The 12777-nt window shown below is 38.9% G+C and overlaps 1 protein-coding gene across 4 annotated transcripts in view; it reads right to left on the bottom strand.

Moving 5' to 3' along the window:
* Positions 1-3465: 3465 nt before the first annotated feature.
* MARF1 (meiosis regulator and mRNA stability factor 1) overlaps positions 3466-12777 on the bottom strand; it is a 35423-nt gene continuing 26111 nt past the window's right edge. For all 4 annotated transcript variants that reach the window (XM_037910323.2, XM_043523459.1, XM_007058143.4 and 1 more), the window contains 9 exons: positions 12372-12505; positions 11505-11707; positions 10693-10920; positions 9985-10215; positions 9596-9808; positions 8682-8742; positions 8436-8576; positions 6894-7064; positions 3466-6001 (listed from right to left, as the gene is read on the bottom strand). In XM_037910323.2, coding sequence (XP_037766251.1) covers positions 5766-6001; positions 6894-7064; positions 8436-8576; positions 8682-8742; positions 9596-9808; positions 9985-10215; positions 10693-10920; positions 11505-11707; positions 12372-12505 — 1618 coding nt within the window. In that variant the 3' untranslated portion in view covers positions 3466-5765. The remainder of the gene's footprint in view (positions 6002-6893; positions 7065-8435; positions 8577-8681; positions 8743-9595; positions 9809-9984; positions 10216-10692; positions 10921-11504; positions 11708-12371; positions 12506-12777) is intronic.

Genomic DNA, 12777 nt, shown 5'->3' with positions numbered 1-12777 from the left:
GAGGAATCTCTCTGCCCTGCTGCTTACATGAGAGGCAGCAGCTTAACTTGTCACAGGGGAAATTTCTGTGACCTGGAGTCTAGCAGAAAGAAGGACTTACAGGGAGGAACCAGTGACTTAGGGGAAGAAGGCAAAAAGAGTAGGGGGTGGAGAGGGAGGAGATGAGGAAAAGCAGAAACTAGAGGGATGGGAAAGTAGTGGTGGAGAAAGTAGCATGCTGAGGGGACAGTGGAGATAGAAAAAGTAGGGAGCTGGAGAGAACCTGGTAGCAATAGTGGTGGTAGAAGCATGGCCCTGGGGGAAAGGCAGGGTGCTAATGCTAAGGGGAGCAGGAACCCAGGGAGCACATGGACTTAGTGATGAGGGGAAGCAAGGAGTAGAGGGGCTGTGGGGTGATGAAGAAAGCAAGGATAGTTTGGGGGAAGGGAGATAGGGAAGGAAAAGCAAGTACCCAGGTGGGAAAATGAAGATTGGGAGAGGGAATACAGAGACCCTTGCATGAGGGATGGGAGGGAGTTGGGGGGGGGGGGGGTCCCTTGAATAAAGTGACATGGGAGAGTGAGACCGGGATCTTGTGAGGGGAGGAAATGGAGGAATGCAATGAGCCCTTGGTGTGCACAATGCACTCAGCCTACAGAAGCAATGAAGCATTAAACCCCTCCAGAGGGAGGAATTTCATGATCAGCTGTGTATTGTATATTGAGCACCAGATACTTACTTTCAAGTATAAATTTGTGATTTTTCATCCCGCTGTGCTTTGGTATTCTTCATTTAGAAACCAGTTTTCACTCCCAAATTCTTCCCCAATACCTCTTTGCATTTTTACCCTTCCCCACAAATAGTAGTCAAACCAGAACAAAAAGTTAAATGAAACCAAAGACTACTCCATATTACATCTTACACTCTTGTAAGCTGTAAAGCAGGCAAACCTAGCAATTTATATTTCTCAAACACTTCCAATGGCTCGCTTCTTAATTATTAAATTTATAGCCTACTGATTTATACAAATAGAGATTCTATGAAAAGACTTATTTAGCAAGAAATAAGAGGTGACAAGGGGAAAATGAAACAAGGGAAGATAATGTAAAACCAAAAAATCAAACACTTGTCTGCTGAAGTTAAGTTACATGTTAAGCTGTAAAAAGGAGGAGTACTTGTGGCACCTTACAAATTTATTTGAACATAAGCTTTCGTGGGCTAAAACCCACTTCATCGGATGCATGCAGTGGAAAATACAGTAGGAAGATTATATATAAACACACACAGAGAGAACATGAAAAAATGGGTGTTGCCATACCCACTATAACAAGAGTGATCAGTTAAGGTGACTATTATCAGCAGGAGAAAAAAACCCTTTGTAGTGATAATCAGGATGGCCCATTTCCAATGGTTGACAAGGTGTGAGTAACAGTAGGGGGAAAAATAAGCATGGTGAAATAGTTTTACTTTGTGTAATGACCCTCCTCTCCCAGTCTTTATTCAAGCCTAATTTAATGGTATCCAGTTTGCAAATTAATTCCAATTCAGCAGTATCTCGTTGGAGTCTGTTTTTGAAGTTTTTTTGTTGTAGTATTGCCACTTTTAGGTCTGTAATCGAGTGACCAGGGAGATTGAAGTGTTCTCCGACTGGTTTTTGAATGTTATCATTCTTGACCTCTGATTTGTGTCCATTTATTCTTTTACGGAGAGACTGTCCGGTTTGGCCAATGTACGTGGCAGAGGGGCATTGCTGGCACATATCGCATTGGTAGATGTGCAGGTGAACGAGGCTCTGATAGTGTGACTGATGTGATTAGGTCCTATGATGGTGTCCCCTGAATAGATATGTGGGCAGAGTTGGCAATGGGCTTTGTTGCAAGGATAGGTTCCTGGGTTAGTGTTTTTGTTGTGTGGTTGCTGGTGAGTATTTGCTTCAGGTTGGGGGGCTATCTGTAAGCAAGGACTGGCCTGTCTCCCAAGATCTGTGAGAGTGGGGGGAGATCATCCTTCAGGATAGGTTGTAGATCCTTGATGATCCTGGAGAGGTTTTAGTTGGGGGCTGAAGGTGTTGCCTAGTGGCGTTCTGTTATTGTCTTTGTTGGGCCTGTCCTGTAGTAGGTAACTTCTGGGTACTCTTCTGGCTCTGTCAATCTGTTTCTTCACTTCAGCAGGTGGGTATTGTAGTTGTAAGAATGCTTGATAGAGATCCTGTAGATATTTGTCTATCTGAGGGGTTGGAGCAAATGCAGTTGTATCTTAGAGCTTGGCTGTAGACAATGGATCGTGTGGTGGGTTCTGGGAGGGAGTTTGGATGTGGGAAGGGGCTCAGGGCTGGGAGGCAGGGTACAGAAGGCAGTGAGGGCTCTGGAAGGGGCTCAGAGGGTTGTGGTGTGGGAGGGTGTGAGTGGTGCGGGCTCTGGCTGGGCGGCGCTTACCTCGGTCGGCTCCCGATCAGTGGCGCCGCGGGGCTAAGGCAGGCTCCCTGTCTACCCTGGCCCCGCACTGCTCCCGGAAGCGGCCGGCATGTCTGGCCCCTGAAGGAGGAGGGAAGGGGGCTCCGCACAATGCCCCTGCCTGCAGGCACTGCTTCCGCTGCTCCCACTGACTGCAGTTTCTGGCCAATGGGAGCTGCGGAGTTGGTGCTCCGGACAGGGGCAGCGTGCAGAGCCCCCTGCCTCCCCCACTCCCGGGCAGCAGGGATGTGCCAGCCACTTCTGGGAGCTGCGTGGAACCTGGGCAGGTAGGGAGCCTGCCTTAGCCCCGCTGCGCCGCCAGACTTTTAGCAGCCTAAAATCTCCCAGTTTGGCTTCAGTAGCCTCCAGGAGATAGAGCCTGATTCCAGGAGACTCCTGGCAAAACTGGGAGGGTTGGCAACCCTAAAAAAAGAGGGGATGTGATTGTAATTATGGAACAGAGGTTGCAGTTTTCATTAAACTATAACACCACTTTTAGAGAATCCTCTTGCTTCTATCCCCCTTCATTTCTCCCCCATTTAAGAGCAATAATTTATGGCATTCATCTTGTATACAGTACCCAGGTAAACAAGTTCTCTATTAATCTTGAATTAAATAGCTGCAACTAAAATTGCTCACTTTATCATTGAAAGTAGTGCTTATTCATTCAGGACCTATTATGCATATGAAGCAGCCTTTGTGCCAATAGCATATAAACACTTGAGGAGGTTTCATTAAAAGAAGCATATGTTTTTAAAAATCCAGACTAGTAAAATTTCAGGACTTCTGGTATGTTCATCCAGCTCTTCAAAAACTGCAGAGGGAATATATTTATATCTAAATTGGATATAATTGGAATTTTAAAGAATTCCATGGGAAGGTTTGTTGTTGGTTTTAATCTGGATTTTTACAAAACAAATGTTTTACTGCTTTACTTTGCCGGGATGACTGAACTTGGTGTGAGTGGGGGAAAAAGTAATAAGCAAGAATTCTAAGATATTTGTCTGTTCTTAGGTAAATAAGGCAAGAGTTATATGCTTGCTTGAAAATTTTATTGACACAACCGTTTGGTCCCAACACACAAAACAGCACTTGAGTCACAAAAGAAAGTGTCTAACAAAATAGACAGCTATGAAAAACATTTTTCTTCCTCCTCCCACCTCGAGAAGATATAGTGCATGTAAGTTGAGGGTGACACTTTTTTTTTTTTAAACAGACATGAATCTAAATTAGTACAATTAATTTGTAAATTAAAGAATTTCAAGGTCCTAATCGTTTTGAATCAGTAAGTCACATCATTCAATTAACCCTTTGGATAAAAAAATATATTGTAATTCAATTGGCTATTTTGTTACTCTATGAACACAACTTCCCCAAAATTTCTTCTATTACTTTCAAACAGCAATTTAATCAGAATTACACATGAATAAAAAAAAAAAACAAAAACATATATATATATATATATGCTGACCTCCATAAATGGTATAACCACCACATTCGCATAAACATAGTACAGAGTTGTACCTCAATTTTTCCTCTATAGCATCAATCATTTGGTTTACTTAGCACTTTGGATGACTTGTAATTGCATCTCATGAAAATATACTTTTACTATTTTTTTGCACACACTACTGAAACAAAGATCTAAACGATCACTGTTAACCTTACAAAATCTATGTAAGGTTATAGCAGATGTTATTACATTTAACTCATGAAATTATTAAAAGCATTCTAAAAAAATTTACATTCTGTTTTTGCTTTCTATAACACTATGTCTGTAGAGGTTTAATAAGGACTCAAACACTGTGCCATAATGCTCAGAAAAACTTCCAAGTGTTTCCCTGTATTCATAATGGCTATAGAGTTTAGTATTGGTAATACCTGGCTATATTTAAAAGATTTTTTAACAAAATCTGACTTGTAAAATTCTGTCTATAGCCATTATTTCGTGGCATTTTCAATTGCTGGCTATGAAATCTGAGCCCACTTTCCATCACTCTTGTACATTACAAAATATAATCCATCTAAAAAAGAAACCATTCAACCAGTGGAAAACCTTAGGTATACATTCTTTCAGTTTTACAGGAAATTTAGTCTGCCTGGCAAATACAACCCATTGTAAATACCAAGTTTACCCAAAATGGGTATAAGGCCTCACTCACAGGACATTTCAGCCAACTAGAAATAAGGTCATTCCCACTGGTTTACCTTCCTTCCAAAGGCTGGCCTTTCCAAAAGCCAACACAAAATACCACAAAAAACTGAAAATAGTTTCCAACACTAGAAGTAAATATTAGAATAAAAACAGACACAGTTAAAAGACAATGTGACGAAGAGTAAGCTTCCCATTTACCAAACATGCTTAAAAAAATAGAAAACAAGGTTAAGCAGAATAACCTTGGCATTTCCACATACAGCTAGAACTTTCCTTACAAGTGGAAATAGCATCAATACCTTCCATCTTATAGCACTTTACATCACCTGCTCTATGATCCATAATTTATGCATTAAATGCATATTTTAGAAATATTGGAATCTTCCTGGTAACCTCATTTCCAGACACAATAGAGTGTCTTCATTTTACTTTAAACTCATGACACCAAGACAATCTTTTTTCCTTAACCCAATCCATGTCAAACTGGAACTAAACATAAAAGGGAAGCTTAAAACATCCTCAACTTCCTAGAAAGCTCCTCAACGGAACTGAAAGTTTCACAAAACGTTTAAAACAAATTTTGCAATAAATCCACATAATCTTCTACAGACATCTTACATGAAAGGAATTACAATGCAATTACAAATCACCAGAAGTTGCACTTAACACAAGCTTTCCCTTAGTACAATCAAAAACCCACCACACTTTGTCATTCCAATCCAGTAACGGTTAAAATTCCTCAACAGGCTTTTAAAGACAGATCATGCATTTTATTAATACTGTCTGAAACAAATCAGTAAGCAACAGCCTATAGAATATATTATGCTACATGTAGGATTACACCACTGATGAGGCTTAAAGAAAATAAAATCCATTCCACTTTAGCTGAGTTTAAATTTTGCTGTAACTGAACACCATTGGTTTATCTGAGGGGGAGGGGGGGGGGACGACTTGTTAAGAATAATTTAATGAATACTGGAAGTTTTTTCAAAATAATAAAAATAGTTTTCCCTGCTGACAGCTGTGTTCAGTGTAAAAAGAACAAAAATTTCACAGAATACATCTAAATACAAATTAAGTGACTTCTAGGCCGTCTCATTAAAATACATAAGGGCTACCAAATAGCTATATTTTTGTGCAGAGTCCAACAGTATTTGTCTTTCACACCAGAAGAAAATTTAAAGCTTGGTTACAGGTGCAAGTGAAAAGTTTGCTGCCAATTTCACTTTGTTTTTGTGTTGCTTTTTGGCTGGGCTGTCCATTGCTTCCTTGCTTAGTTGAGTTTCAGAAGATTGATAGGGAGGCACTGAAGAATTCTCTGTGACACTAGATACCACAGGGCCACAGCTCAAGTTTCCTTTTGCTACTGTGGTAACAATTCTGTTTTTTTCTTCTTCTGTTAGAATCATCATCTCTAAAATAAATGTAACAGCTAAATTATATACAAATATTTTACTTTCAAAACCAGATTCTTTTATGGCTATGCAGGAAAATCATTTGATAAGAGTTCTCTCTGTGCGGAAGTGTGACTAGCAGATTTAAGAACCACAGCACTCTGGTTCAGTTCTCATCTCCGCTGTTAATTTGACGTTTGGTTTTAATACTAAATATTTGTCTCGGTTTATCTATCTGCAAAATGGGTCTAATTCACAAACCACAATAAGCGTCTCAAATACTTCATGTGAAGTACTGTAAAATTACTGTTAAAGGGCTGCTGCAGGTTGCTAAACTACTGCCATGTGCCACTGTACTGATGACTACATTTTAATGGAGGAGGAAGTGATTCCTGTAAATACTGCATTTACCCTCACAAGAGCACTGTCGAATATTGTTTGTAAAGCACTGAGAGCTTCAGATGGAACACCTCCATATAAAGTGCAATTTATTGGAAGCAAATCCACAAAAAGTCAGTGGGTCATGATCAGCCATTTGTTTGATGTTTTCAAATTTTAAAAAAGTTATCAGTGAAGTCTGATCAGTACCATGTAGGCGAGGCCTACAGTTCGGGTGTGGTGTAGAGTACAGGCACGATGTGTGTAGCTATGTGTAACAGTGAAAGGCTCCAGCAGGGAGGCAATGGGACACCACACTGCTAAAAGCAGCAGTGTAGATGTGGGAGAGAGCCATGTAGAATATATAACCTGGGGATTCAGGCACACAGGGTACTCTACTTGCCTAACCTGTCTCTCACCACCTACACTGCTATTTATACGTATTCTAGCTGTGCATGCAGTGTCTGTACTCTACATGCCACTGTAAACGTCTACCTGGCTTCCAGATACGTGCCTATGGCTATTAACTCTTACCAGAGAGAGGTGGAGTGCGTTCCTCAAACTGAATGAGGTCTGCAGACTCAAGAATGACTGGATCAGGTCTCAGTTGTGGGGATGGTAGGCAGGAAGGAACTGGTTCACACAAGAGGTCAACAGGTGATGTATTTGTGAGGCAAAGGAGTTCTTGTTCAGTTTGATTAGAAACTGCAAAAATTAAATGATCTTTCAAAATATCACCAATTTTAAATATCTAAATGCCATAGTAAATATATTAATAGTTGGTAAATGCCAAGTCTGCAGCCAAAATGCTCTAAGGGGATTTACAGACTAAACCCACACTGAAATTTGTTCGACCCAAGTCTGACACACACCCCACCCCCTTGTAACATGACCTGACGTTTGCCAAGCTTGGACCCTGAGAGAAAGGCAAGGGAGTAAGTTCCAGAGGAAGAGAACTTTAAGCAAGAAAGTCAGCTGCCACACTCAGACACTATTTCCATGTAGAAATACCAAGCTCCTATCAACCATTGCAGGAGGACATGTTCTCTTAAGGAACTGATCCCTAACCAGATAAGATCTTAAAGAACATATTTAATTGCATATTGAATGAGGCCTGGTCTACATGTAAAAGTTGGATGTAGCTATGTCAATCTATCATAGGTGTGAAAAATCCACACCCCTGACCAACACAGCGATGCTGACCTAACCCCCATTGTAGGCAGAGCTATGTTGTCAGAAGAATGGTTCCACTGTAGCTCGGGGAGGTAGATGAACCCCTTCCATCAGTTGATAAACCCCTTCCATCAGTGTAGGCTGTGTCTACACTACAGGGTTATATACCAGCATAGCTATGGCAATGTAGCTATGCCAGCATTGTCTGTAGTGTAGACATACCCTGAATCGGTAGTGAGTTCAGGGCATATTATCCTACTCCTCACAGGAATAGTCTTAGACGCTTTAGTTGATGTTGGAAGGAACACACTGTCTCAAGGGCCATTCTATTACAGTAATCTAGCATAGAGGTGACAAAGGAATTGGTAACCATGGCAAGGTCTGTGCAACAAGGCACAGGCTCCTGGCTACCTGCAGCTGGAAAAAGACTACACCAACAAAACTAATACTGCTATTAGCAGATGTAGCAGCAGCAAGGGAGAGCTAAGGCTGCAAATCATATGCAAAAAAGGCAGTACTACAGCTGCACGTCAAGGTACAGACAATCCTGTGCTCGTGGAATTCCCCAGTGGGCCACTGTCATTTACATTTAATCTCACTTTAGCTTGTCTTCAACTTCCATTGAGATGAAGGGAATTAAGGGAACTCATCTGAAAAAGATTTTCAGCAACTTGGAAGATCAAACCTTTGTGAGGAGGAGCACACAGAAACAGGCTCCTCCTCACAAAGAGGAATGTACGTCTAAGACCTTCGTGAAAGAAGTCTGATAGCTTTAAACTCCATACATCATAGAAGATTACTTCAAATAACTAAGTCACACAGCTCTTTCCCCATGCTGCTTTGCTTTCAGTGTATTTCTCCGCAGACTGAACCACTTCATTATACACATTAAGTTTGCATTACCATCACTAGGTGTTCCTAGTTTTAATTCCATTGACGCAGTGGATCCTAGAATCTCCATAATGTGTCCATTATTGTCAGCAAGTTGATTTCCATGATCATCCACATGATCAGCAGGGGAAAAACTGGGTGAGCTAAAACGAGCTTCAAAAAAAAAAAGCAAGTTCATTGGTCTCTGATCACCTCTAAAAAGATACTTGTAAACTTCAGTGTGATAGTTGGTTTATGAAGTTCAATTGGCTTACTTACTTTTCATATCATTCTTTAGTACTACAATTCTCTTATGCCCATGTCCTTTGATCCAGACCACCTATTTATAAGACAAAAATACAATCTAACCAGAGCGCACACACTAACCTCAACACCCAATCCATACTACTCCCCACTTCTCACACACTATGACAACATTTCTAAAGGAATGCAAGCTAACCCACCAGACTATTCACATTAGATTGCTCAATTAAAAGTCTTGTCTTGATAAGTAAAAAGAGAAGCTAAACAGCATAACCGGATGTCTGATGCTCATGCATTTTTCAGCCCCATATTTTCAGAACAGATTGGAGAGCGGTTATTGTTAATTGCTCTCCAAAAAGATTAGTTTACTTGAAAAGCTTATAACCAAAGATAATAGGCTGACATCTGAGATGCCACACTAGAATTCAAATATGTGGCATTCCCATAGCTTTTAGATTAGTAGTAAGGGTTCAAAGTTACGTGGCTACTGGGATATTAGGAGGTAAACCTAGCACAATAAATATGCAACTCAGCAACTGCACTACATTGTTTCTCTTTAGCAACTATAGGAACAGTCAATTCTCACTTGGTGGATGCTAGCAACATTTTTGCTCCATAAAGGAGTGGGGGTTGTATGGAGTTTTTTGCTGCATTTTTATTTACATGTGCATTCGATTCAACAATGAATACACCTAGTGAATATGACTCTCTGTTGACAAGTCCAGTTCAGCAAAATTGAGATTGTTAAAATATGTAACATGTCTAGTATGAATTTCCTTGTAACTACAGCAGCAGATCACACAGAGTATGAAGCAGAATTTCAGTTGCATGATGTATTTAAATTAAATGCTCTAAGAAACTGTTATTGAAGATATTCAGGAATCTTAAATTAATTTAAGATTATGATGCAATAACAACGTTCTTCAGACCTGTGGAATTGCTCCCAGGAGCTCTTCTAGACTATTATATCCATATATTTTGGGCTGCAACACTTCTCCTGTATATTTGCAATATGCTGTTGGGAACTCATGAAGGAAGATCTGCTGGTAGTGGTAGGTGTGAAGCAAGGATCTCACATTCTTTGCAAACAAATACAGATTTGTGAGTTTCACATACTCTTCTGCCACATCACTGGTAAAAACCTGCACAAAAGCAAAGAAATGTCACCATACAAACTTATGCTTCTGTTAGTCACAGTAATATCCTTTGAAAGTACAAGGAAGTACCACATACTGTATCACAACTAAAGCCAAATAAAGTGAATAAGTTTTAAATATGGTTCTAAAAACCAAATCAGCTTTCCTAGTAGCTTCCATACCTCAACCAAGTAAGGCAGACTCTTCAGGAGTTCAGATAAGGTCATAAATCCATATTCACATGGATTAAGGGGAGCACTGTGGATAGTTTCATAATGCCTTTTAAGCTCGTCAACAGAAAGAAAGGCGGTTTCATCCCAAGACATCATCAATACCAGCAGTTGTGCAGTCAGAGTACGTAGAGACTTTCTATTTATCAGCTGAATCTGTTTACCAGATTCTGTGTCAGCAGCCTGAAGAATTTTGATGTTAAAAAACAGAAGAAAAATAAATGAGTCTGGGTTCTATAAAATGGGTATTGTTTGTATCCAAAAAGGCCTAACATACATTTTCCAGTAGATAATCTAAACTGTAAAAGAAAAAAAGCTTTCTACATGGAAATATTTTGACCTTAGAAATAATTCTGCTGCAACAGTTTTATAGTTTCTGGTGCCCCATAGGACAAAGCAGTTTACAGGTATATTTATTTTCTTTCAGTCAGAAAAAGTCAAGGCACCAATTCTCTGGGCAAAACACAATGGAATTTCAAAGGGAGGAAAAAACCCAATGATTCCCATTGCAATGAAATGAGGTAAAAATATAAATTAAACGTGCAATCTTGATATTTTAAAACAGTTTAGACAAGGAATTTAATGTCTTTGGTTCTACAAACACACGAAATCTAAGTTTGTTTGTTTTTTTAAATTAAGTCCACACTAAAAACAGTTTACCTTCACAACGTGGCAAAGTTTTTGCATTAAAGCTAGAACTGAGCTGACATCGTAGTCATGAAGGCGCAATGTGTAACCAAATGTTTTACTATATTCTGTAAGTAAATCAGTCATCATAAGGCAGTTGTCTTTCTGAGATCGCAGCAGTTTAACTAACTGGGCTGCTAGAGCTTTGACCCGTTCCACCTCTGTCAGCGTCAGAATTTTTTCCTCTCCACATTCCAATACCTAAGGGGAGGGGGAAAAAAATGAAGTTACACTTTGTTAATGAAGTTACTTACCTAAGCTGACTGGAAAACCCAGTTTGCAACTAGCATTCAGTAAAGGACATTTATATAACTATTTTACATAACGATTCAGCTACTTTACACAAGACATCTACATGAAAGCAAGCAGAGTTAACAAATATTCCTCAAGAGCAAAAATCACGTAAGTCGCACTTAAGCTATTGAATTTAGTCTGCTTTTATTGTCTAAACTAAGTCAAATAGAGAAATAAATAAAGTTTGTTGTAAACTAGATTTTTAAAATTCAGTTTCAATAATTCAAGGTTATTAACAAAGGTGGTTTTTTTAAGTCTTTAACCTGATAGTGTCCTTTAAACAAACAAAAAAATTCTATGGTCTATGAAAAATAGTAAATATAACTAACCAAGTATAATCATGAAAGGTTAGAAGTGCAGGCGGATACACAATTCACAACTCCTACTGAAGTTAACTACCTGGAAATAGCTCTTGATGATAGTAAGAATACAGTCTACTCAGGTGAGAGCTGAAAAATGCTTAAATATACCTTAGAATTTCTAGAACTTACTTGCAAGACATCTGGTATGGCTTCAAAAAGTTCAAGTAGTTTGGTAAATCCATAATAAGCAAGTTTGCACTGACGGCCGAAGTGGTGGTGGTAAGAAGGAATAAATTTATTAAAGGGCATTCGGAAATGAGGTTGATGACGCAGCAAGTCAACTACCTCCTTAGAGAATTGCTTTGTTCTTTCAATTTCTTCCTGGGTACGTTCTAAAAGTGAAAGACATTAAAAGGAAGTGAACAGCCACAGAATAGTTAGTTTACAAGGCAAGAAAGGGAATATAAAGAAAATACAGGGCATCAACATTAGCATATTTTTATCTTTGTATCAGCCACAAAAACTATTATTTTTTTTGTTGGAAGAACTTCCCAATACAGCAGAAAGTCTCTGCCATGCTTACATATTTACTTTGTAAAATAATCAGTCATGTAGCAATCACTGTACAGTATTTACTAAGCAAGTTTTCTTGTCTCATACTCCAACAATTTCTTCCCCTCTAGCCATCCTGCACAAAGTTTAAACTACACCCAATATTACTTTGCAAAATGAATACAAAATAGAACACTAACATAACATTCAATTTATTCCATTACAGAAATTTTGCTTTTTAAATGGCTAGGATTATACATAACTACCTCTTAGTCATGGGATTACGATAATATAATGGCATAATTTGGCAACAAGTACAGAAGAAAATCGTCAAAGGAGAGGAGAGGGACATCTTAATTCTACATTTGGATTTGCTTTATCCAATTAGCTAATTTGAAGTTATGTGAGAACACAAAATATACTGGCAATAGTGAAAGCAGAACGTGATTTTTATAAATTAATAAACTAGAATTTTTACAGATCAAAATGATGATATGGCCATACCTCTTTTGGGGATACAAATTATCATTTCATTGTCTTGCTGACACAAACAGATTGTTGTATCTGGAATTTCTGATATTATATCTGCCAACTCACACACTCCATATTCAGTAACATCCCAATCTTTAGAGAAGCACCTGAACAGTTTAAGAAGAAAATTGTAAAGCAATTTCAGAGCGCTGATGTATTTTACACAGGACAATTAAATGTGAAAGTTAGCAGTTTGCACAAACAAAAAAATATAAATATATTAGTTATCAAGACAAAACCCACATCTCAATGAAACTAAAGGCATTTTCACACTGCCAGTGACATACGCACTTAAGAACCCATAAACCCAGGAGACATTTGTAAATCAAGTACAGAAAATCAAATATTCCTATTGACTTCAAAACTAAGAGTCATACAC

This window comes from Chelonia mydas, chromosome 10 (assembly GCF_015237465.2).
Source record: "Chelonia mydas isolate rCheMyd1 chromosome 10, rCheMyd1.pri.v2, whole genome shotgun sequence".
NCBI classification, from domain to species: Eukaryota; Metazoa; Chordata; order Testudines; family Cheloniidae; genus Chelonia; species Chelonia mydas.
This window is presented reverse-complemented; position numbering and strand designations above follow the sequence as displayed.